Source organism: Equus asinus, chromosome 5, assembly GCF_041296235.1.
Source record: "Equus asinus isolate D_3611 breed Donkey chromosome 5, EquAss-T2T_v2, whole genome shotgun sequence".
Taxonomy (NCBI): domain Eukaryota; kingdom Metazoa; phylum Chordata; class Mammalia; order Perissodactyla; family Equidae; genus Equus; species Equus asinus.
Genome location: NC_091794.1, coordinates 22,997,507 through 23,024,247, shown reverse-complemented (window position 1 = coordinate 23,024,247; position 26,741 = coordinate 22,997,507). Strand labels below are relative to the sequence as shown.

The following is a 26,741-nucleotide window of genomic DNA, read 5'->3' as shown; positions in this document are numbered from 1 at the left end:
CGTATTAACTTTATTCAAATAGGGCTTATAGGAAATATAAAGTGGAAAATGGTTTCTGCCCACATTACCTATAGAGACATAATAAACATGAAAAAAGTCTAGAAATTAAGCAAAAAACAGTACAAGAATAATTTAATTGAAAGCAACAAGGACAAAAGTGTTGTCTTTCTTTTGTATTTTATAGTACCTTATAGTAGTGCTCGTTAAATCTGATTTGCTTGATAAGTTCTGAGGAATGTAAGATATTAGAGTAATTAGTAGTAGGGTATGACTGCTAAGAAGTTAGTATGTGAGGGTACTGGGAGAAGTGGTGTTAGAGAGGGGCAGGTCTGAAATTCTGGCCAAGACATTTATATTTAACCCATAAAGAGTTAGTCACCATAAGTTACTGAGTAGGAGAATGACAAAAATGAGAAATGATTGTGTAAATTCTTGCTCCATGGTAACATTTGTGAGCTTTGGTTTAATGAAACATTTTTATTACAATAAATCTCCAAGATACAACACTTTAAAATGCTTCTTTAGAAGTTAAAATTGGTAATGTTCTATGCAGAAAGATTCCTTCTTTTTAAGAGGACTACATTAAAATTTACCCATATTTAAAACATTAGTTTAGGTAAGATTTAACAAGTGTTCCAAAATAAGAAAAACCAATCTGTTGAAATGTATAAGAAATAATGCTTTTTGATGATGAGTTTGCAAGTGATAAAAATCAAAGAACTTGATATCTAAAAAGAAGCTAAGGTCAAATTAGTCTAAAGTATACAGACATCATTAACATCATCAGCTAGTTTATGAAGCTACAGGTGGATTGGTGCTTTACAGTTTCCTGGGTATTGTATTAAACCAAGTTCCCAAGCAGCTGCATATATTACTTTTTAATCTGTTACAACCCTCTGGGAGAACTAGCAGGTTGGGATGGCTATGAGGACTTGTCATCCATTAACACTCATGCAGCATGTGAGAATAAATGAAATACTTAAAACAGAAACCAGCATCCACACCAAAGTGTAAATGAGATACGTGCCAGGTGCAAATGCTTATCTTTCAACACTCATTTAATAAGAAAATGCATTTGACAGATTTTCATAACTGAGAAATTTAGTGTAAAGGCAGAAGGAAAAGGACCAGTTGGGAATTCTAAGCCGTGGAGCAGAGGAGGTGACTGTGCTGGCCACAAGCTACTCCACGATGCCAGGGTTTCAAAGTCCTCTGAAACTCATGGCTAGACCACTCCCATCCCCTTGCCAGGACTTTGTTTCAAAGTCTGCCCTCCTAAAAGCCTCTGTCTGCCAGCATGCCCGAAGATGCAGAGCGTGTCTGGCTGCCTCCCAAGGCTCTGAGAAGCACCATGGCATCTGGGGAGGTTAGCTCTCCAAGATGTACCTGGACAGTGTACTCAGCTGGCCGCCTTTCTCTCTCCAGAAATGAGTATACAGAAGAGAGAGAGACGCAAAACTAGAGGCCACTTTGGCTTCTGTGGAGAAATCACTTTGGTAACGAGAATTAAAGTAGGAAATGGTACCTAACTCTCTAAAGGAGAGTTTAAGTTGAAATAAATTGTCTCATTTTTCATTCTTCATTTTCTCCAAAAAGCTGAGAGGCTGCCCTTTATCTGAATCAAAGCCATAAAATATAGACAATTCATTTCTTTAGGAAATTTTATTTGTACTTAGAGCAGAAATAGGGACATGGTATAAGCTTGTGCAAATCATACTTTTATGAAATGGATCCTCATACCACATTCTTTTTAATACAGGCTTGTTGCTGCAACATTATTCCTGGATTTTCAAAATCCCGCCAACATGGATACCTCTGCTACTCTGTTTTGGCCTTCATAGCTGCTTCCTCTCTCAGACGAGCTTTCTTTTCTAAGTTCAGGCTTGTTAAAGACTCATTTCTTTTGACAGCCTAAAGTGAAACAAATTTGAATAGGTGATTATTTAAGCCGGCTTGAGGAGGACGACATTACTGTGCACTGATGTCAGCAGGTAACTAGAGCAGTACAGGCACGGGACGGTCTGCTGCCTGCACACGGGGTGCAGCAGTCCCCTCCATGTGCCTTCTGCTTCTCTCGTGCTTCACAGACATAGCCCATCCACTCAAGCACAGAAATACCACACCTCTGCCTTCTCTCCTTTTCTGGCCTCTTTCTTTAAACCTTCTAGCGCCTCTTCTTCCCTTATAATTTATTCCCATCTTTTTCTTTTTCCTCTCTTTAGTATCAAATGTCTTCTCTCACTTTTCTTTGTTGCTACCATTTCTCCTTCCCCAACTCATGGTATACCTTCATACCCTTCTAGCTCCTTACTCCTCTTGTACCAAACACATTCAGCTCTGGGGATCTGAGACTTTACCAACTACTACTACTGATGACTTCCAGCGGTACCTATCCTTCCACTCCATCCTGTGAGAACAAATAGCAGTCGGGGAGAGGCAACCATCCTCTTCCCTTGTTTCCCTCCATGTGCCTGTCACATCCTCTGAAGCTTACATAAACAGACCAGTTTCAAAATTTGTATACCAAATAAGTGAAACCAGCACCCTATAAGGCAGTATTTTCTTATACCTGTGTCATTTCACATGTAAAGAATTACACGTGGGGAGAGAATGAGAATGTAAAGTTGATAGTGAGGCCAAAACATACAATGGCTATATTTCTTTCTTCCAAATCACATTAAGTTCAAAAGTTCTCCATTCCAGTAGCACTTACCAACTTTTTAGAAATGGATAGTTCCATAAAAGACAAATACAATTTTATGGTATAGAACAGGAAAGGAACTCTCTAAAGTACACAGCGGATACCCTTAGATGAGGCTAGCAGAAATCCCACAGAGTAATTTGTTTCTGAAGTATTTAAACCCAGCTAGTATAATCAAGTATACAAAAGCAATGCAGATTTCTCGGAACTCTAGAATCCCCTATGTCCTGTCCACATGCTTCTGCAGGTTTCAAGTCTGAGAACTAAGCATGAGAGGTCAAAGAGGGAGACAGAAGAAAAACTGAAGTGGAGCAGGAACAGAATTGTCCAGAGAACTTCAGTCAGGTCTGCAAACTTGCCCTTCCTGCTCCCATGAGGTCCTAAATGGTCAGTATTTTCCATTCCAAGATTCTAAAGAGCCGGAAGTTCATTTTATTTTACTCTGGACTCACTGGGGATAAGTCAGTTGCCAGTGGGTTTGTAGAAGAACCTTTTTTAATATTTGATAATAAATACAAGAAATCTCTTTCCACATGGAAGTTGTGATAGAATTACACATGGTATTAAAATAAGGGTTTGACCAATGCTGCTACATATAAAATTAACTATTTTAATCACAAGATACTATAGTTTCTTGCAAACTTGGCTCTAAATTATCTTGCCACTTATTAGCTATGTGAGTTCGGGAAAATTACTCAACATCTCTAAGCTTCAGGCTCCTCTTTTATGAAACATGGATAACAACAGAACCTACCTCTGAGATTCTTAGAGTTATTGTGGTGATTACGTGTGTTTAACAGTACCTGCCATATGATAAGCACTTGGTAAGTGGGAGCAACTTTACCATCACCTCAATTAGACACGTCTAAGGTCAAACTGTGGTTCTGCCATTAAGGAGATGTGTGACCTTGGGTAAGTTACTGAAGCTTTCTGAGCTATGCTTCCTCATCTACAGATGTGGTCCAAATAATAGTACCAATCTTGCAGTGTTGTGAGGTTCAAATGAGATAACAGCGAAGTATTTGGAAGACAGTGAGTACACACTTAATGGCAGCTATTAATAATGATCCAAATAATCTAAATAATAATCTAAAACAAAGATTTATGGACTTGAATTCCTAGGTACCACTTAGGAGCTATGGTCCTTAGACATATGGCCCAGTTTGGCTGAGCTTCGAGTAAAGAATGGTGATAAGAATTCTCACCAGGATTAAGGCAGAGGGAGGATTAATAAGCCCATGTACTGAGTGTGCTTTAACCTGGTGAAACCCTGGGCCGCCGAAGCAGAGCGTGCGAACTTAACTACTCGGCCACGGGGCTGGCCCCTAAACACTTTTTTTAACTTTACATGAAACTGATTTAGTCCTTCACCTTGTCAAAGTTAGCATTTGCTATTTATCCAAGGCATGAAATCCCAGGTTTGTCCCTACTATGTCTTATTATCATTTCTCATGTAGAAAGCAGCCGCCTCTCTTCTCAGAGAATAAACATGAGGGTCAACTTCTGATTTCCTTTAGGTCCTTTGCAGAAAACAAACAGAGATAGCGAGGAAGTCCACTCACCTTCTTGCCTTCAATAACCATGAGGATGCACCCTGCCACTGTCAGGGCAATCATTAAATAGCTGATCTTCACCCGGATCTTGTTCTTTGCAGCATCGAGCATCTCAAACCTAATAATATAAAGAGATCATGACAGAAAGTTAACTTTTCTCTTTCTGAAGTTGCCAGCAGGGTATAAAGCTCTGTGTACCACAAATCAGAAGTGGAGTGGTGCCTTTAAATATAAAAAAGGAAGTGGGGCCTGGAGATCTTGTATGACTTTGGGGAGAATGGGGCATTTTCACAACTTCATATATGTATATAAAATACAATAGACAGTATAAATTTAAAGTAGGAAAAAAAGAAGAAAGAGTAGGGGCTGGCCCAGTGGCATAGTGGTTAAGTTCATGCACTCTGCTTCAGTGACCCGGGGTTCACAGGTGTGGATCCTGGGTGTGGACCTACACAATGCTCATCAAGCCATGCTGTGGCAGTGTCCCACATACAAAGTGGAGGGAGATTGGCACAGATGTTAGCTCAGGGACAATCTTCCTCACCAAAAAGAATAAAATAAAGTAGGAAAAAAAGAGAAAGAGTGAAGACAAATTGGAGCCAGGAACAAAGCAAAAAAAAAAAAAAAACAGAAGAAAGGCATATTAATCCACACTTGCTATGGCAGGCCCCCATTTGGCTCTCAAGTGTCACATTCTCAGCCAATCTAAAAGTGAAAGCAGTAGCTCCTTCTCCCTGGGGTTCTTAAGAAGATAAGTGATATAATGATTATCTGAACAATATCCTGACAACAGATACTGCAATGAGCTTCATGAGTTTCAGCAAAAAGCAGAATTCAGAAGAAAACTAAACTGGGAGAGAGTTAAACAATATGCTCTTTAAACCCAGCTTTTTGCTGTTTGCCTTGAACCAGAAATAGATTTGAGGGTATCAGAAAGAGCAGAAAGATCCTTTCAGCAATGTTTATCTTTTAACGTTTTGCTAAAACTGAGTGACAGTGAACTTGAGATTGTGCCTTTCCTAACCTCTCCACTGAATCCATGTGCCTTAACAGAAAGTTGAGGGGGCCAGCCCCGGAGGCCTAGTGGTTAAGTGTGGCACTCTCTGCTTTGGCGGCCTGTGTTTGGTTCCTGGGTGCAGACCTACACCTCTTGTCTATTAGTGGCCATGCTGTCGTGGTGGCTCACATACAAAGAGGAAGACTGGCAACAGATGTTAACTCAGGGTGAATCTTCCTGAGGAAAAAAAGAAAGAAAAGAAAAAAGAAACGAAAGAAAAAAGGAAAAGAAAGTTGAGGGTTGGATTATCATTCTTGTGTGAAAGCTAAGAGGTCTAACAAGGACAAGTCTAAAGACACGGCCACCCCACCTTGGTGCTTCTTCACACAGGCAGTGGGTTGCAGTTCTATTACCTGGGTGGCTGGTAGAGCCTCAGGGCAGGGCATGTGGAGGCCTAATGGGCCCAAGATAGAGTACTGGCCTACTCAGTAGGGGTGTAAATAGGAAGTGATTATCTCCAGATGATGGGATTTGGAGTGTTTTTTCCCCCAGATTTTTAACATACTACTTTTGAAATTGGGGGGATTGAAGAGAAGTACTTTAAAAATACTTGGAAGGAGGCACAGGGTCCAGGATGCTGCAGGAGGTAGGAGAAGACCCCTGAAAGCATGTACATTGTGATGCAAGAGCTGGACCCAGTGAGGCAGCAGTGTGGTCAGCATTCTCCAGGCACTGAAGCTGGGCCTGCAGGAGGGGAAGAACCAGGGACATCTGCTAAGGACAGTGAATTACTCTATTAAGAGTATCTGAGGTCCTGCTAAGCACAAACTACTCATGTTTACAATATTTTATGGGAATTGGCATTTCCAACTGAAGTGTTGTGATCCTTATGAAAAGTGAAATATTTTACATTTGAGAGAACATTAAAAAGGTAAAATGCATTTAAATAAGGCCATGAGCTTGCCCTCCATTCCACAGAGAGCAATCAGAATGGGCAAGTTCAGCAGTGCTTGTTCAGAACCACCAGCACAAGGATAAATGGTGGCCCAGGCCCAGAGAAGAGCCTTCTAAGATGACTCATCAGGTAGTACTTCGGGTTTGAGGGGATCTTGGAACCGCCTACAAGGCAGACTGAGGAAGGTGTTCCATAGCAAAGTCTAGACAGCACCTAGTAGGGCCATGGGTATTTACCAGCTTGTTTTCTGCTGGGATATTCAGGAAGAAATTAGGGTACAGGCAAGAACTGATGGCATTGTTATTTCCAGCATGCTCTTATTTCCCAGGAGAGTACACTGTCGCTTAAGCTAAGAAGAACCAGGGCTTTCCTGCTGAAATAATTTTAGTGGACAAAATGTGCTATTTAATTTGACTGACGGAAGCAGAAGGGCTCTGTTAAAGCTGTTGTAAACAGAAATTTAACTTCCTGGAAAAAGATACCCTGAATGAACCCAGATCTTTTTCAATCATGACTTGAAACCAGAAGCCAGAAGGTCTAGGTTCTTGCTAGAAGGGAACGTCCAGGAGCTTTGTCCCAAGTCCCTCTCTCTGAAGAGGATGATGCCCCACAGGGGAGATGGCATCTATTTCTCAGACTCTCTCGGCCAAGATGTAAACCAAGCAGGGTCTTTAACATCAGGCTGGAGCAGTGGTTCCCAACTACGGGTGACTCTGCCCCGCAAGGGACATTTGGCAATGTCTGGAGACATTCTTGATTGTCACAACTGAGTGCTACTGGCATCTAGGGGGTAAAGAGGTCAGGGATGCTGCTAAATATCCTATAATGCACAGGACAACCCCCTAGAACAAAGAATTATCTGGCCCAAAATGACAATAGTGGTGAGGTTGAGAAACCCCAGCTTAGAGGAATCTGTACTCATCATCTCCAGACTCTGAAAAAATCCCAAGATCCAAGCCAGAGCTGGGTTTAAGGAAGCCCATGACAGGAGGCACCCTTTCCTGGATCCCAGAAAGAGATGTTGCTTTTAAATACTTCTATGCCAATGGTTGAATACTTGAGTGGATTTTATAGAATAAAGTTATTGTCACTGGTACCTAACTGATATATCCAGATTAATAACGCAAACACTGACCAGTTATGTTTCTGTAGCTGGGAGAGGAAAGCAAATCAGTTGACTCTAGGGACCTGACAGCTTTTCACTGGGCACTACAGAACACATCAATGATAAGAGATGGAGTTTCCAGCACTGTTTTTATTCCATGTACTTGCCAAAGAGGAAACATTTAGAGAAGTGAAAACTGTTTTAAAATTTGATTAAAAGGGTTTAAATAGTTAGACTCGGAGGAGGTGCTTTCCCTCTAAAATAGATCAGTGAGAAATAAAAGCTGCTTACAACCCTAAGTTCAGCACTCACGAGACAGTCTCTGGGATTTCATCTTCCTTTTTGAAACGACCTGACCATACCAGGATCTTCCTCTCCCAATCCGTAGGTTTGTGTAATGGCACTCTGTGGCTGTAAGCGTCTATGAGAAAAACAAAACACGAAATCTTATTTGAGATTATGACTGTCAAATTTAGCAACAGAAAAGTGCTATTTGTGCTTTTTAGCTATTCACTAAACAGAACCATGGAGAAACCTCAACATAATTGGAGACTTAATTTGAATGGAATTCTTAGGATGCCTCATTTCTCAAGTGAGATTCCAAAATTCTTTGAGAACTGAGGTAAAATAAAAACACTATTTCTCAATATAAGCCCTAGCCATTGGAATCTGAAAGAACACCATGAACAAAGATATGAAGGTAAGGATGAACTCAGATGTGAACAGTGAGGAGCTTGTTTCACTTCAGCAGACTAAGCAAAAGTTTGTAAGGTGAAATCAGATTATAAAAGACCTTGAATGCCAGGCTAAGGTTTTTAGACCTGATTTGGGAACCATTGTACACGTTGAAGCAAGGAAGAAGTTAATGTTTTAGGAAGATTACTCTGCACAATGGACGGAAGAGAGAAAGGAAGGACAGGATGGAGGGGGCAACAAGTGCAAAGAGGAGGCTGTCGTCCAAGGCTGAGGTGAGGCGGTCTGAACCAGAGATCTAACGGTGGGAAGAGAAACAAAAATGTCAATCTGAGGATCACTGCAAGAATTTGGAGACTGATTAAGACAAAGAAGGAATCATGAAGAACCTCAAACTTGGATGACTGAGACAACAGCAGTACTGCTAACCAAAATGAGGAAACTGTGAAAAGAACCAGTTAGGAAAGGAAAAAGCAGGAATGCCATTTTACATCTATTGAGTCTAAATTTATGCCACCTGAGCAGGTTTCATTAATAAGTCAAGAGGTAGAGACAACCATTGGTGCAAAAGGAGAGCCAGTAAGGGTGAGAAAGAAGAGCAGAAGGCCAAGGGCTGAGCCTTGGGGTATGACCCAGCAAAGCGGACAGGAGAGAGGCAGCTGAGGAAAATGAGTGGAGCGGCCAAGGAGGCAGATGGACAAGAAAGGTACACAACCATTGACTGTAAGAGAAAGAGTCTGCAAAGAAAGGGGAAGTCATCGAAGATAAAGAGTAAAAAAAGTCAGGAAGCACAGAATGTCAGGGTGAGAAGGGCACCTGGAGGTAATTTCATCCAGCTCCCACACACTGCCCACGTCTCTCCTGCAGACAGACCATCTCCTTGACCGCTACCCCCACATCACACTCATTCCCACCTCCACACCTTTGCTTATGCTGTTCTGTCCACTTCATCAGAAGGCGACACCAGAAGGAATGGGAAAGTTACTAGGAAAAAAATCCGTAAAGAACCAAAGGCAAAAAAAGAGGTTTGGAAATAGAGAAATAGTAACGCTGTAGTTTTACCTTTTAACACTTCCAGCACTTGGCATAATTCTCTTTATAGTTTTTTTTGTTTTCATTTTAAGTACTATATACCCATTAAAGACAATTCAGAAGGTATAGATGTGAAAAAAGAAAAAGATAAAAATCACCCTTAATTCCCTTGTCATAGCATAAGCACTATATTTTAATTTTGGTGTATTTCCTAAGTCTTATCCTCATATGTATGTATGTATAATTCATATGTCTATCACGCTTGTGCTTGCACAAAGTATGAAGTTCTGTATCCTGCTTTGTTCATTAACATTACAACAAACATTTTCCATGCCAGTACATGGTATTTATTAGCACCATTTCCAAGAGCTACATAATCTCATCAAGTGGATCTAACCTACATAATTAATCATTCCCAGATTATCTGACATTTAGATTTATTTCTCATTTTCCCATTATATACAAAAAATGGGAACACCTTTACACTCAAAGCTTTTATACACATAAAGGGGTTATTCATAAGGCTAGATCCCCAGAAGTGAAATACCAGGTTGAAGGGGATAAACATTTTTATGCTCTTGCTAGTCTTTGAGGATGGTTCCTTTCCACTCACCCAGACCTGCCTTGCCCTAGCATACTCCCATGAAGAAGCAACAAGCAAATAGTCCCTGGGACACTACAGGATATCCATTATGCTCCTTCTTCCCATGGTGGTGACAGTAACCAGAGTTTTAGTTGGGGACAGGACAAAATGTGGCTGAAGTTAATGCCCAAGCCCTAGTTATATTTTTCCCCAAACCTAATTTCTTGATTTGTTTCATCTTTGGGGTTCCTTAAAAGATATTTTCTAGACCACTATTTACTTTGGTGCATCTATTTTCCTACAAAAAGCTCCAGTCCAACCCTTGAGGCAAGAGAGGAAAATGACAAATGAGGAAAATGAAGACATCATTGCTACACGTTACATGTGGGCACAGCCAGCCAGTATAAGTACAACTGGAAGGCCTGAACTACATGATAGCACATGACGCGGGAAGACCCATGCCCACCTCTCTTTTGGGTTCTTTTGATTCCAAGCTGTCCAACTCTTTGGGAGCTTCCTAGTCTATAACTAGAAAAACTAACAAAAACTTACGGGATGGAGCTTTTGGACTTTCCTGTGGTTTGGTGCAAAATCCATTTATTCTCTTCAAATCAGAGTTTCTGGTAAGCCTTAGAGACGAGGAAGCATCTCTCTCACATAATCTAAAACAACTTCCTAGAAAAGAGAGAAACATGTTTCAGAGAAAGAAAACTTTATGTTGTCTCAAAATGAGAAATGACTGTAAGGTATATATTTCATTTATAAAATTTAACTCATTTAAAAAACGAATATACTACTCTCTCTGTGAGATACATATATGTAAGGTGCTACGCCTGGTGCTGTTTTAAAATATACATATTTTGCTGATTAGGAAATTAGGAATTTACGACATAAACATTTTATCACCTGTAAGTTTTACAAAAGTACCTCTCACTTGTGTCTTATTATAACAATATGGTTGATAGAAGCATTATGTATTATGGCACCCAGCTGTTTAGGTAAAGATCAGCAATCGTTCAGAAGTAATAAACCAAGATACCAAGTTACCAATACTATTCTGGTAAACTCTGGGGAGGGGGCTCCAGTGGCTAGCAAAGGGCGCTAGAAAGCCTTGTTCCTTCCAAGCCATAATTCTCCAATTAGAAATCAACTTTAGATGTAGTCATGAATTATGTGTAATTTTGAAACTATATATATATATAAAGTGTATAAAACTATATTATTATATATAAGAACATAGGTAGTTAATTTTTAAAATCAAAACTCTAAACACCTACAGAGAGTAGTATTACAAATCTCCATGTGCTCACCCCCCAGTTTTAACAGTTATTAATACATGGCCAATAAATATTGTTTTCATCTGAGCCCCTCCTACTCCCTTAACCCCTACTGAATTTTTTTTTCTTTTGAGGAAGATTAGCCCCAAGCTAACATCTGCTGCCAATCCTCCTCTTTTTCTGAGGAAGACTGGCCCTGAGCTAACATCCGTGCCTATCTTCCTCTACTTTATATGTGGGATACCTGCTACAGCATGGCTTGATGAGCAGTGCGTAGGTCTGCACCGGGGATCCGAACTGGCAAACCCCAGGCCACCGAAGCGAAACGTGCGACCTTAACCACTGCATCACCAAGTCTGCCCCCACTACTGAATTATTTTAAAGCAAATCCCAAACATCATGTTAGTTCATCCATAAATACTTCAGTATACATCTCAAAACAATAGTAACTTTTCAAAATCATACCCAGAATACCATTAATACAACTAAAAAATATTTCCTTGATATCAGCATGTTATGATGAAATAATATTATGACTCAATTTCCTTGAATGGGCACATAATTTTTTTACAGTTGGTTTATTGAAAATAGGTGCACACATTGAATATGATTGGTGCTTGTAGGTCCCTTCTACCCCCTTTCCTTTTTTCTTGTCATTTATTTATTGAAGAAACTAGGTCATTAGTTTTACAAAATTTTCCTTATTTTAGATTTTGCTGATTGCATCCCGATAGTGTTAACATATTTTTCTAACTCCTCTATTTCTTGTAAACAGATTTTGTGAGGTTTGATCAGATTCAAGTTAGAATCTTTAGCAACATGTCAGACGTGGTATTGTGTACTTCCTACTGCATCACATAAAGAGGCATACATCGGTTTTGTCTTTTTGTGATATTAAGATTGATCAGTAGATGCTATCAGTCTGACCCATCCCTTATAAAGTTCTTTATCAACCTTTCATTTAATGTTTTTAGCAGACACTGGTGATCGCAGCCTAGATCTATTGTTCCATTAGGGGTTGCAATATGGTACAATTCTTTTCCACGTTAACTATTTGGTTATCCTAAGGTAAAAGTCATACAGGAAATGTGGAATAAATGCTTGATTCTTTCCCTTTATTTGCCAGTTTTCAAATTAATGAATTGGTTTCCTTGCAACTTCCACAGGTGACCTTTTGTTTAAAAGTAGCATAAGAAACTCTTGCATTTTAACACACATGACGTACTCCAGTCCATTGTTTTTTTGCTTTCTGATGCTCAGATACTGCCATTTTTAGTCACTGGGAATCCTTCTAAGTTGGCTCCTGAGTCCTTTCAATGTGTGTGATCACTGATAGCTTCCTTACTTTCTGACAAGATGTCCTGACTCATTTTGAATGCTTCCTGCCCCTGATTTGGAATCACATTCCTCCAGGGGTTCTGGTTCCTTTAAGCGGGAAATGTTTTTAGCGATGCCTTAGGGAAGCTCCTTGTTACTGGGTATGTTATTGTTTCCAGGCCCTGTCAGTGAACAAAAGCTGGGAAATACATTCGTTCTTTAAAAAAAAGTATGCTTAAAAACTTAGTTTCAGTTATCAATTTTCACCTTCAGCATGAAAATTTTTAATAAGTCGATAATTGATCAGAATTCAAAGCAGAGACAGCCAGAAACAGTTTGCATGAATGTGGGAGAAAGGGGATAATTCTGAATATGAGGGTCACGGTACAAGATAAACCAGGGCTGGTATAGGATTCAGAGTTAGACCACAGAAGAGCCCTAGGGTCCCAGCACAGGCAAGAAAGCGAGCACTGTGAGGCAGAACGGATCAGAAAAGACAGCTGGAAAGGCACCAGTGAGAAATATGACTAGGGTCCTGGTGCACCATGATGCTCTGGTGACAAAAAAAGGAATGCCCAGGACCCGCCTTTAATGCAACTAGAGTGTGCCCTCACAGCTCCGTGTTAAAAGCTCACAGTAGAGTTCACATGGTTTTTAAAATCTATTTGTGAGTGGACAGATAGTCTGTATCTTTGAAGTTCCAAATTCCTATGTGGGCGTCTTTACAGCCTCAGAGTTTGGAGCACTAAGGGGAGGCAAAAGAGGGAATAGGAGTAAAACACAGTTACACAGGTGGACCTCCCAAAGCTGGTGAGAAATATGATTTCCTCACTTATTTTTCTCTTGCTGTTAAAAAAAAAAAAACTAAACATAACAATTTAAAAGATATTACTGTGGACTTCTCATGGGCATATGTTTATATTTGTTTAAAGATTTTTAAAATTACATTTATTGATACATAATTCCATATCATAAAAATTCATCCTTTTAAAGTGTACAATTCGGGGCCGGCCCCACGCGCACTCTGCTTCAGCGGCCCAGGGTTTCGCCAGTTTGAATCCTGGGCGCGGACATGGCACCACTCATCAAGCCATGCTGAGGTAGCATCCCACATGCCACAACTAGAAGGACCCACAACTAAAAATGCACAACTATGTACCAGGGGCTTTGGGAGAAAAAGGAAAAATAAAATCTTGAAAGTGTACAATTCAGTGGTTTTTACTATATTCACAAAGTTGTGTACACAGCAGTACTAATTCCAGAAGACCTTCATCATCCCAGAAAGACACTCGAAATCCACGAGCAGTCACTCCCCATTTCTTCCTCTCTCCAGCCTTAGGAAACCACTAACCTACCTTGTCTCTATAGATTTGCGTATTCTAGACATTTTATAGAAATGAAATCATAGAATATGCGGCCTTTCATGACTGGCTTCTTTCACTTAGCATGTTTTCAAGCTTCATCCACGTTGTAGCATGTTTCAGTACTTGATTTTTTTTATTGACCAATTTTATTCCACTGCATGGCTATCCCAGATTTTGTTTACACATTAGTCAGCTGGACATTTAAGTGGTTTCCACTTTTTGGCTATTATGAATAAAGGTGATAGGGACATTTCTGTGTAAGTTTTTCTGTATGTGTGTGAGGAAGATTGGCCCTTAGCTAACAGCTGTTGCCAATCTTTCTCTTTTTGCTTGAGGAAAACCGTCCCTGAGCTAAGATCTGTGCCAATCTTCCTTTACTTTGTACATGGGATGCCACCACAGCACAGCTTGATGAGCCATGTAGGTCCACGCCCCAGATCCGAACCCACCAACCCCAGGCCGCAGAAGCAGAGCGTGCAAACTCATCCACTGCACCACAAGGCCAGCCCCCTCTTTACAAGTGTTTGAGTGAACATTTACTTTCATTTCTTTTGAATATATATGAAGAGGCGAAATTGCTGGGTCATATGATAACACTATGTTTAATCATCTGAGGAACTGCAAGACTGCTTCCCACTGGCTCCAACATTTTAGGCTTCCATCAGCAATGTGTGAAGGTTCCAATTTCCCTACATCTTGGCTCACACTTATGTTTTTCTTATTAAAGGCATCCTAGTGGGTATGACGTGGTATCTCATTGTGGTCTTCATTTGTATTTTCCTACTGAGTAAAGATGATGAGGATCTTTTCACGTGCTTATTGGCCATTGGTATATCTTCCCGGAAAAATGTTCATTCAGCTCCTTCGCTCATTTCTTGACTGGGTTGTCTTTTTATTATTGAGTTTTAAGAGTTCTTTATATATTCTGTATACAAGTTCTTTATCTGATATATGATTTGCAAATATTTTCTCCCATTTCATGGGTTGTCTTTTCATTATTTTGATGATGTCCTTTAAGTACAGAAATTTTTAATTTTGATGAAGTCCAACTTACCCATTTTTTCTTTTGTTTGAGCTTTTGCTGTCATATACAAGGTCACAAAGGTTTACTCCCATGTTATCTTCTAAGAATGTTACAGTTTTAGCTTTAAGATTTAGATCTGTGTTCCATTTTGAGTTAATATTGGAATATTTTGTGTGGAAGGGATCGAATTTCATTCTTTTGCATGTGGTTATCCAGTTGTCCCAGCACCATTTGTTGCAAAGACTATTCTTTCCCCTGTTGAATTGTTTGGCACAATATAGAAAATCAATTGACCATAAATACGAGGGTTGATTTCTGGACTCTCAATTCTATTCCACTGATCTATATTCCCTTGTTCCCTTGCACTCTTTGTTGTGTTTTGCCACAAGAGTCTATCTTCTATGTTAGCTTAGTAGTCAGCTAACAACTGGACAGAGACTTCCTTAAATGCCTCCCACCAACAAGTTTGCCAGCCTTTGCTGAAAGGCTGTGTGTGTGTGTTGCAGCACACCCTGGGTTGTGGGGGGGCGGGGGGGGAGGGTGGCACGGGTGATGAAGCTGTTTGCACTGAATTAGCTGTGAGACAGGTGAAAAAAAAAAAAAAAAAAGACGAGCTCTGTGAGGAAGGGTTTCCAGGCAACTGCCAGACAGGTTGAACAGTAACAATTCTCTGGGGCTGGGGGTTTTGCAGTGCTCCAAATCCATTCTGCCATCTTCAGTGCCTGCTAGGCTGCTGGTTTTCATAGCTACTATGATTGCAACCCTAAAAGTTTTCAAGGCTAGCGTAAATCTCCCAACTTTTTCTTACTACAATTTCATACTGGCCAATAATCATTACCTCCCTAAAATATAAATGCTGATTAGAACATAAACCAATATGATCATATTACACACATTAGAAATAACAGACCAATGTAAAAAACAATTTAAAGAACTGACATCTTTTAAAAAAACATGAAGCATTTGATGTGATTTTGGTTTTCATTTTGCAATTACAAAAAAAAATTAAAGCATAAAAAAGTTTTAGTATCATTATTACGACGTTCTTTTTCTGTCTCAAAGAGACAGAATATATTGCCCCAGACATTCAAGCCAGAAATTTTCCATCCTCTGGTAGATCACAATTAAAAACAAACCAAAAGAAAAACAGCCCTTTAACCCTCTGGCTGCACTTGTAGCCTGCCCCTGGCTGGCCAGTTCTGCATCCCCAGGGCCCTAGCAGGAAGTCAGAATGAAGACTCACAGCTGCCTCCAAGGCTCTGGCTGGCACATGGCTGGTTAATCTTAAGAGTAGAGGTTCCCAAACTTCAGTGTGTATCACAATCACCCAGAGGACTTGTAACAAAGATTGTTAGACCCATTTCCAGAGGTTCTGACTCAGCATGGGTGGCGTCTGAGAATTTGCATTTCTAACAATTTCCCAGGTGATGCTGATACTGTTGGTCTGGGAGCTCACAATTTGAAAACCAGTGCCTTAGAGGTCTCACTGCTAGCTGGAGGCTGTAGGGGGTCAGCCCAGGTGAGGCTGGTTCAAGTACCGCTTCTGCCCTGTTGTCCTCTCCTTTCCATAAAAAGCCTTTCCAACCCCGTGACGGACAGTGCGGAGGGGTGGCGATGCCTTTTTCCTCAGAATCCTTCAAGACCCTCCTGGAGATAACCATTAGTGATGTGACCTGGGACATTACCATTAGTGATGTGACCTGGGACATGACCAATCTCTGGGAATCAGTGATGATAAATGAAGGCTCAAGGAATGCTAGAGAAGAAAGGTCTTTAGCAGATTATCTAATTTAGTGTCTCTTAACCTGTGTCAAGATCAGTGTCAGGTGTGTTGCTGGCTATGAAGTTTGCCAATGGTTTGCTTAAAGAATAAAATCACGGCATTTGTCAGAACCCATAAAACTGTACATCACAAAGAGCTTTAATATATGCAAATTTTAAAATTAACCAGGACATCGAGGGAATCCCAGGATGAAATGCAGACTGTGCCAAATGTATCTAACTGTTTTAGAAATGTATGACATAACCTAGCCTCATAACCTTCAAGGTGGGGGAAAAAAGGAGCTGACCTAAGTAACTCTGGAAAATGTTCTTTTGACTGGAAACTGTTAAGACTAAAGACAAAAACAACTATGTATAAACACTGTACCCCAGTTGGCAAATTTGTTTCTTACAGAAGCATGATTTAACAATTCTGAAACTACAAGTACACTAGGGTTGACAAATAAGTAAATAAATGGTAGATAATGAGAGCCAGTTTCTCACTGTCAGAGAAAGAAGTTCCAAAAGCAAAGATGGAAGGCTAGAATGAACTCTCTGGTGCTGGATCAGAGTCAGAGAACTCAGTCTGCAGTCCTTTAGCTTTATATGTTATATATATATATATATATACATATATATATATATATATATAATTTGTATGTACTTATATATAGAGAGAGATGAGAGATATTAGATAGATGGATATAGACAAAATTATAAGTATGTGTGTACACGTGGGTTATTAGACGTGTCTCCCAGCTCCACCCACTGGAATCAGTGACACTTCACCAGCAACAAGCACACTCAGTGCCCAGATCTTGGTTTCTAAATACCATTATTCAATAAAAGGAATCAGGGATCCTTGGAGAAAAATGGCTGGTTCTAGGCTGGGGCAGAGAAAATACAAGATGAGTCCAGAACATCCTGTAGTGCTAGAAAGTAAGGAAATGTTCAAAAGACAAAAGGATGGGGGCATGTAAACAGACAGGAGCTGATCTGATAGAGCCTAAACTGGAAGAATTTGAATAAGAAAATAAATAATGTAGTAACAGATAACTTAAGGTACAAAATATGAGTCCATACTGACATAATAACTGGATGAATGAATAAATGGGGGGGAGGGACATTTGTCCCAATCTTCCTTACAGAAAAATCCCAAATATATGTAGAAACACTTCTCTCCTGGATTCCTCTCCCCTTGAGTGTGGCTTGGACTTAGTGACTTGCCTCCAAAGAACCAAGTACCGGAAATGAAAAACAGTAACTTCACATCAAGAAACACACTGGACAAGGTTAAAATTACCAGTCATAAATCATGTGGGTATCATGTACCATCTAATATAATGGGATGAGAAGGGAACTTTGCCTCTGTGCTATTTCTTCTTCCCCCAAACCCATAACCTTAGTCTCATCATGAGAAAGCATCAAACAAACCCAAAAGAGAGACATTCCACAAAGTATCTGACCAGCATTCTTCAAAACTGTCAAGGTCATGAATATTAAAGAATATGAAACTATCACAGACCAGAAGAGACTAAGAAGACGTGACAACTAAAAGCAATGTGGTATCTTGGATTGGCTGCAGGAACAGAAAGTGCACATCAGTAGAATAACTGGTGAGAACAGAATAAAGTCTGTCCTTTAGTTGACAGTAATGTACCAATGTTAATTTCTTAATTTTGACAAATGTACTGTGGTCATGTAAGATGTAAACATTAAAGGAAACTGGGTGAGGGGTATACAGACTCTGTACAATGTTTGCAATTTTTCTGTAAATTAAAACTATTCCAAAATAAAAATATTTTTTAAAACATGGATACTTGGGTATTATTTATATCTTATTGTTTTTACTTTATACATAGTTTATGAACATTTTATATTTACTTGATATTTAATATTTTAAAAAATTAGAGAGAATTCGATGTTACCTCTATAAAAATGTTACTCTCACTCACTTGCACTCCATGATGCTTTTGGAATGCGATAGAAAAAGAAATGAATGGAGTACAGCAGGAAATTTGCCCAATATAGGGCAGACCAAAGACATGCAGGTGAAGGTCATCTGACTAGTGTACACTGGTGGAAGTGAGAGGAGCAAATTACACATGGTGGTATGTATCTTGTCACACCTTGCTCTTCTCACGTGTAGTTGACATCACCTGGGAACTTGTTAGAAATGCACTCTCAGCTCCTACCCTAGACGTATGGAATTTTTAATGAGATATGCAAGTGATTTATATGAACATTAAATTTCGAGAAGCAAATAGACACCCACCTTCATTCAACAGTTGATGAGTACTTACTGTGTGCCAGACACATGGAAACCAAAACCACATACCCTAGAGTCTAGAACAGTGCTATTCAGCCTCAGCTGGGAGCTTCATAGAAATAAAAATTTTTAGACTCCACCTCAAACCTTCAGAATCTCCTGGGACGGAGCCTAGAAAAACATTTTTACAAGCCCTCCAAGTGATGTTTATGCATACTAAAGTTTGAGAAGCAGTGCTCTAGAAAAGTGGATTTCAAACTTTGCATACTGGAATCACCAGACTACCTTAAAAACAAAAACGCACAGGGCCATCCCAGACCAATTAAATTCCTACTTCTGGAAGCAGGACTCTGGCATCAGTATTTTTTAAGATTCTCTAAGTGATTCTAATGTGCCGCCATGTTTGCGAATCTCTGCTCTCCTACATAACCAGCTAGAGTCCCTGTTGAGCACAGGCTACGTGAATGACCAGGGCACACCTGCAGAGCAGACACAGGACATACCCATGTCTCTGGCTGGGTTCAAAATCTGTTTTTCAACAGCTAATTTACTGAAAGGAAGCTCTGCTTTATTTCTCACTTCTGCATATCAATAATATGTAACTCTTAACATTGAGAGTTGGAATCCCTGTGCAGTATATTAAAATATGCCCAGCTTTCAGGTTTTACAGAGCAAGCAGTCTCTGATACGCTACGTACTGATGACATGCAGTGTGAACTGTTGCACGGTTGCCTTGCTCCTCATCCCCCATGGAAAAGGCTCTATTTCACATCCCTCCTCCACAGCGCTGGCTGGCTGCCCCTCCGTGGTCAACAGCCAGTGTCTGACTATCTCACAATGAATGACCAGAGCTCTCCGAGCTGATCCTACTGCACTGCTGTGAGTCAGACTGTTCTCTTTTCCTAGTGTTCCAGAAGCAGCAGCAGCAGCTACCTTGACCTCAGCTGGGGGAAGACGCTTGTTTCTGGGGCAACAATATTCCTTTTTCATGTCCCATGGAAAGATTTTTTAATCTTAAATACTGAGGCAGTTTTCACGATAGCCCACAAATGCCTATTTAATCCTTTTAGAATTGAAATAGAATACTGCTAGTCCTAAAATGTTTGCTGGATAGGAGACGGCGAGTCTGAGTCAACTTTAAGTCTCAGCAGGAAAAAGCTAAATGTATGCTTATTCTGAGGATGGCAAAGTTCACACACATATACTATCTACTCAATACCATATTTTATAATTATGATGAAATTGTATGTCAATTGTCTGTAGCTGCTCAGTAGACCTAGTAGAAAGAAGAATGATTAATGTAGGAGAATTATGTTGCTTGAGGAAGTTGGAGCTCTTATTCCCACCCAGAGCTCATTGGGAATAGAGAACCATTGACTTAGTTTGCACATTAGAAGTAAACCTGGCTTACCACAACAAAAGAAATGAACGGACCTGAGATATTAACTTGCTCTGAGCTTTTTCAATGACCAGAGCTGAACAGCTTGATAGCTCCTGTCAGCAACTATTCTGACAGGGACGTATTTTTTCTGACTTCAAACTCTGATTTACCATGCTCTTGTATGTGACAGACTTCTGGATCTGCCTGCCAGGCTACCAATGCTCACAAGTCACAGCGCCTTGTTAATGAGGTCCATGCTGATGTTCTAGGGCTCTGAATTTAAGTGATGATCCTGGCACTCTAACTCACTCTGGCTCTAGGTATTGTGCCAATCCATGCTCCCCTACAGTGAGAATCCTTTTGTCTACCACACCCCAGAAAGGACTTGGGAAACAGGCTGAGCAGTTTTGAGCAGGAAAATAACACTAACAATGATGATTTTGGAAGATAAATCTGAGTGCAGAATGCAGGACAAGCCAGGGGTAGGAGAGAATTGGGGTAAAGGGAGCAGGAGTAGGAAGACATGAATATGGAAACCTCCTTTTAGGTGGTATCACAACTCTGTAGTTCAAGTGGGTTGTGTAAAGGAAACAGGCTTAGCTATAGGTCCTATGGAGAGGACCTAACAGATGTGAAAAATACTAGGGAGGAAAAATGGACAAGACAGATTGACATTATGAGCTTTTGTGGGCTGGCGAGAATCCTAATCACCATTTCTAACATTGTTTCTATGGGAAAAACTTCTGGAGTTCAAAAAACAAATTTATAAATAAACCTTTGGAACCCAGCCAGTTTTTACGTTGAGGGGAAACTGTATGGAAAAAAGTCTTGCAATTCTATTTATCTGGTGGCCAAACTTCAGTGAGATGAAGCCACTCCTTGGTGATCTTTTTCCCTCCCATCAACATTCCAGCCCACTTTCCAACAGTGGTTACCTGAAACTCTCTTGGCCTTAGCTGTTGACCTAAATGGTTTTGTGACAGAAACAGATTCCCTATCTCTCCATCTGTTTTCTCATCCTTCCCTGGAGGCTTGGAAGCACACTAGTCCTTCCTTCACTCTGGACTAGCGAACCACTCCATCTGTGATGCCTCTCACTGAGGGACAGAGTACTCAACTTATCTCACAACCTCTAGATCCTGCCTTTCCACTGTCCTTTTCCTGCCAGATGTTGTCTTCCCACTCTTAAAAAGAGAAAAATTAAATTATAAAAGTAACACTTGCTCATTACAGAAAACGAAGCTAAAAAAAAAGCATGAAGAAAAATAAAAGCACCCATAATCACACCGTCCAGGGATAATAACCTGATTATTTCTTCCTAGACTTTTCCTATGCTTATACACAACATATACATTTTTCAAAATCAGATAATACTATATCTTGCTTATGTCAAACACTTTTCCAAGATATTCATTGAAAAATATTTTTGGACCGGCCCTGCGGCTGAGTGGTTAAGCTCACGCGCTCCACTTTGGCGGCTCAGGATTTCGCCGGTTCAGGTCCTGAGAATGGACATGGCACTGCTCGTCAAGCCACGGTGAGGCTGCGTCCCACACAGCACAACCAGAAGGACCTACAACTAGAATATACAACTATACACTGGGAGGCTTTGGGTAGAAGAAGAAGAAAGAAAAAAGAAAAAGAAGAAGATTGGCAACAGATGTTAGCTCAGATGCCAATCTTTAAATTAAAAAAAACAAACACCTTTTGATAGCTGTATAACATCCAATACACAGATATAACCTGAACTGAAACATTCCCTATGGCTGGAGTTGTTTCCCATTTTTCACTATTACAAATAATGTTTGAACAAACAGTTTCTACATAAATCTTTGATGGCACTTCTGATTATTTTCTTATATAGAATCCTGGTAGTGAAAGGCTAAAGGATATGAAGGTTAAAAGCTATGAACCCTTTTAAGATTCTTTTTTATTTTTTTAACAACATTTTAACAAGATTTCTAACAACACTCGTGATCTCTTTCTAGTCATGAGTATGTTTTTTAGAATCTCATTACTTGCTCATTTGACTCTACTCTTCCCATCTTTGTGGCTATGACTCTACTGATCTCATCCTTCCACAAGGTCTAAGTCCCTCCCTATATTATACCACCACATTCTCTCCCTTCATCTCTGACCTCTGCGATCTGCCATCTTTAATGTCCTCTTTGCCATGGCCTATTACCTACACTATGTCAGGCCTCCAAGGTTCAGTGCCTCTCTTCCGCACTCCTGAGAGGACTCAATTCTGTTTTAATAATCAGCTCCACACTAGTGGCTCCCATATATTTCCCTAACTTTACCTCTCCTTTGTCCTCAGGTCTTCAACTGAGAGGTCCCATCCTCACCTATAGCTCAATGCCACCTACCACTCAATAATGCACCATCCTCTCTGCCAAACCAGTATCCTTTCCCAACTTTATTTCTTATAGTGGGGCAATACTCCTTCAGTACTCCATGCTCAAAAACTTCAATCTTTAAGTCCTTCCTTAACTCACTCTATGTCTCAAAGTCATACTAATAATTTCTTCAAACACTTCCCAGATATATTCTTTTTTTGCCATTTCCATCGTCACCTCACACATGGATTACTGTAACATCTTCACATGTAGCAGCTATTCATGTTGTATTCAGAGGCCATGTCAATTGTCCAAAAATGATTCTTCAATGACTTCTGCTTGAAGGCTTCCTCTTTGTCCAAATTCATCTGGTTCAAAACCCTCAAAAGGCCACACCTTATCTCCTATTAGCTCCTCACCAAAATCCAAGGTAACCTTTTCTCTTTACTGCCCTTCCCAGCCCCCACGTCTCCAGACTCACTACTGCCCCTGCCTTTCCTCATGCCACTCTCCTCTCCCTTCGGTTCCAATGGAGCCTTCAGTAGATAATCCTAACCTACGCTACTTTTCCCTGCTCTGAATTCTTAAAGCCAGTGGTATACTGTGGTATACTGGCTCTTGCGAGAGGGTTGGCAGGGAAACGCCTTGATTTGTAGTGTTTGCCAATAACCCTCACCATGGTAGATTTCAAGCCACCAATGTAACATGACTGTGAAATTGGGAAGAGATGTGCATGAAGCCAGTAGGAACCTGCTTGAGGACTTCACAACAGTACTTAAAATCCGTTCTGCAATCTAGAACTTAATATATACTGTCTTGTAAAAGCTCTCCAGGTGTATTATATAGCAATATTTGGTTACTGCAATAAACTCTAGCCCTACAAAGAGTGGCAGTCCACTCATTTTAGACTTTTCACAGTGTACAGGGCGCACAGGTATGCTCAGTAAAAACCTGTTCGCAAGATCCGGAGGAAGTGATAAGCAAAGCCAAAGATTGGAGCCATAAAAATGAGCATGTACTCATAGAGTTGGTTAGCAAAAACAATGAAGGAGCAGAATGTAGTGGGAATAAAAGCAGAATGGAAGCCAGGAGATAACTGGTTATGTCCTAGCTTTGTACCTGTGTGACCCTTAGCAAGTTAACTCCCTTCTTGGGCCATAGGTTTCCTCATCTGTAAAATTACGGGACTGGACGACAAGACTTGTAAGGTATCTCCTGATTCGAACGCTCTGGGATGTGAGTTAAACTGACAAGGAGGCTGCCCATTGTCCCCTGCATTGGTATAACAATGATAATAATAAATTCATTTTAAAATCTGATAAGTCAAAGGAGTTTAGGGCAGTTAAACTTTTCTGAAGGTGTGAAGAAACATTCTTGCAAGGCCATTCCATTTCTGACCTAATAATTATTCTGTAGAAAGTAATAAAATTATTATTAAAAATAATTATTTTCAAAAATAATTATTGAAAATAATTATCGAAAAAAATATCTATTGCCTGTCTACTATGAGGTGGACACTGGTAAGTGCTGCAGATTTAGTAAAAACAAAACAGACCCAGTCTTCACCTGGTGGAACCCACGTAGTGTGGGTCATTAGCCATTTAGTTCCAAATCATCATATCAGTGCTTTTTAACTTAAAGAGCACAGACAGTTCTGAGTAATGGATGCAAGCTGCGGACCTTCACTTCCCCAAACAGGTATATAGTCAGAAAAATTTGGATATAATTCCAGAGGTTCACAGGATCTCTCATCTGTGAAGGGGTCCCAGAACCACAAGTTAACAACCCGAACCTATATCTACAGCCACATCTACAAAACAATAAACAAATTCAAGCTCATAAAAGCCTATGTTCTGTTTGCTAAGGGAGTATAGTAAAGATTTTCAACATAAACAATTAAAAATAAAGGGCTATCATTTACAGGATTAAGCTTTGGCTATTTAAAATTTCACTTACCTAGAGTATCTTATTCCAAATGATATTCTGAATGAGTGAGGCGTGCCTAGATTATGTTTCTACTTGATCTATCATTCCTTTGGTTAAGGTTGCCTGTAGGGGCCAGCCCCATGGCAGAGTGGTTAAGTTCGCGCGCTCTGCTTCGGCGGCCCAGTTTCACCATTTGGATCCTGGGTGCAGACATGGCACCGCTCATCAGGCCATGCTGAAGTGGCATCCCACATGCCACAACTAGAAGGGCATGTCCACAACTAAAATATACAACTATGTACAGGGGGGATTTGGGGAGAAAAAGCAGAGAAAAAAAAGATTGGCAACAGTTGCTGGCTCAGGTGCCAATCTTTTAAAAACAACAAAAAAGTTGCCTGCTAAATGCCCTCACCTGAAAATTCATTTGCATATGAATGTGTGCTCCCATTTCACACGTAAATCTGCATTTCATGACTCTTCCACTTCACTTCAGAGACCCAATTAGCATGACACATATGTATACACACCTATCCTGAATAAGCAGCTTGGACAAAGCAAAAAGCACAAGTTCCAAGATGAGAGCACTGACTCACCTTCCTGCTCTAACATTTTACGGCGGAAGTGATCTTTGACAAGTCATTTAACCCTGACTTATGTTTATTCTTTTGTAAAATGGAAAGGCGAGGATAAGAGTGCTGCTATGAATAATCAATCAAATACAATAACGTACGTCAAAGTATTCAGCTATAAAATAGACAAAAGTGGGTGAAAGTTTGAGCAGATTCGCTTGGAGTTGCTCACAAAACAAGACAGTCAGAGAAGATCCTTTGGGAAGAGCTGCTCATGTAACATCCTTAGTGGATCTATCTGGAGTAAAAGAAATCGTTCTTACATTGCTCACAGAATTCTGTTCCAAGTGAGTGCCTGATGGTGAAGTTTTAAACATCACAAGTCTGCAGACAGCCTCTGGAATCTTTATAACACATAAATATATTCTCAAGGAAGAAGATGAACTACTTAGACACACTCAGTCTTAGTTCCTACGGCATCAAATCCCTTTCACTCAGTCTATTGTAGCTTTTTTACAGAGCAATGATTCTTTCACTTACCTTGCTGAAAAGTTAACAGGACGTATAAAATAGATTTTAGGCAAATTAGTTCAACAAAGCTGAACAAATCAATAAAATCAATCTCTTTTAGTGGACGGGGTGTGTGTTTTAAAGAAATTAAACAATATTCTCCAGTTTGAGACATGTTTTCCAGTCCGTTCTCCACTGGAACGCAAAATAAGCCATGTAAAGGATAATTTTTTTTTTACATTATTTACATTTACAATGGACAGTGACATTATTTCAATAGCCAAGTTTGGGGCGATTCTTCCTCTAAAATTTGAATTAACAACTTTTTAGTAATTTGGTACGAAGGAATAAAAGATCAATCACAATGCTTTATCAAAGCTCATAAAGGTGACCGAAAGAGTGATTTGCCCTGGTGCCTAGAAAAGGGCCAAGAAGCAAACACTGATTTCTCAGCCCCTATTAAGCAAAGGCTCTACTGGCTCCCAAAAAGGGGCATTAAGCTCTGACTCTACAGACCCACTACACAAATGTCTACTAGGAAAACAAACTGCAGATCCCGCATTTACATAACACTTCCATCCAAGAAATTCAAATCACTTAACTGTAGAATTGGTTAAAAGAAATGTACCCCCCATTTTAAGAAAACAAATACTATTATTCTGTGAGACCTTAAAAACCCCTTGCCTAAGCAAATACTAAATGGGTAAGAAACCTTAGACTTGAGGTTTTTTTGAGAGCAAGGATAAACTCTGGGGATGGTGGGGGATGGGGGATGGGAGACTCAAGACTCAAGTAGAGCAACGGAGGGGAGAGATTAGGGTGGAAAATAAGGAATGGAGTTCTAGGGGCGGCAAGTGCATTAAGAACCGAGCTCAGAGGAGGCTACGGATGAGGAGGGCGGAGGAGAGGGATCGGGCAGCAAGGGCTCGTTAAGTTGGCAGGAGCTGCGTGGATGGACTGCCAGGTGCAAGGGTCACTTGGGCCAGGCCCCAGTGTCTGCTTAGCAGTTCTCGCTCAGCCCTCGCTCTCTCCCATTATTACTACCATGGGGGTAGGATTCCAAGCCACCTGAGGGGAGTGAGAGAAGCAACGGAGCAACTACCAGCCCCGGGGAGGCTGCAAGATTCCTCCACCCCAGCGGCCGAGCTGGCTTCCCGCCATCCCCTAGACAGGCCCGCGTCTCACCTGCCGCCAGCCGCAGGCCGCGAAGGCTCCCCATGGCCACCTACTTCGCCGACCAGCACAGCACCTGGGGATGGCAGCGGTGCCAGCGCGTTCAATGTCATCAAGCACTGTTGTAGGAAGGACGCCACGACGCTGGGGGGCGGGGCGTGCGGGGCGTGTGGGCGGAGCGAGCGGGGCGTGCCGGTCTCGCGGGGCGTGGG

The 26,741-nt window shown here is 40.6% G+C and overlaps 1 protein-coding gene across 1 annotated transcript; it reads right to left on the bottom strand.

Moving 5' to 3' along the window:
• Positions 1 to 1,647: 1,647 nt before the first annotated feature.
• Positions 1,648 to 26,729, bottom strand: FAM162A (family with sequence similarity 162 member A). The gene is made up of 5 exons (XM_014829569.3): positions 26,542 to 26,729; positions 10,172 to 10,294; positions 7,624 to 7,732; positions 4,264 to 4,372; positions 1,648 to 1,911 (listed from the first exon to the last, which is right to left on the bottom strand). Exons 1-5 carry the CDS (start codon positions 26,573 to 26,575, stop codon positions 1,819 to 1,821), a joined length of 468 nt encoding a protein of 155 aa, XP_014685055.1. The 5' UTR covers positions 26,576 to 26,729; the 3' UTR covers positions 1,648 to 1,818.
• Between the last annotated feature and the right edge of the window lie 12 nt (positions 26,730 to 26,741).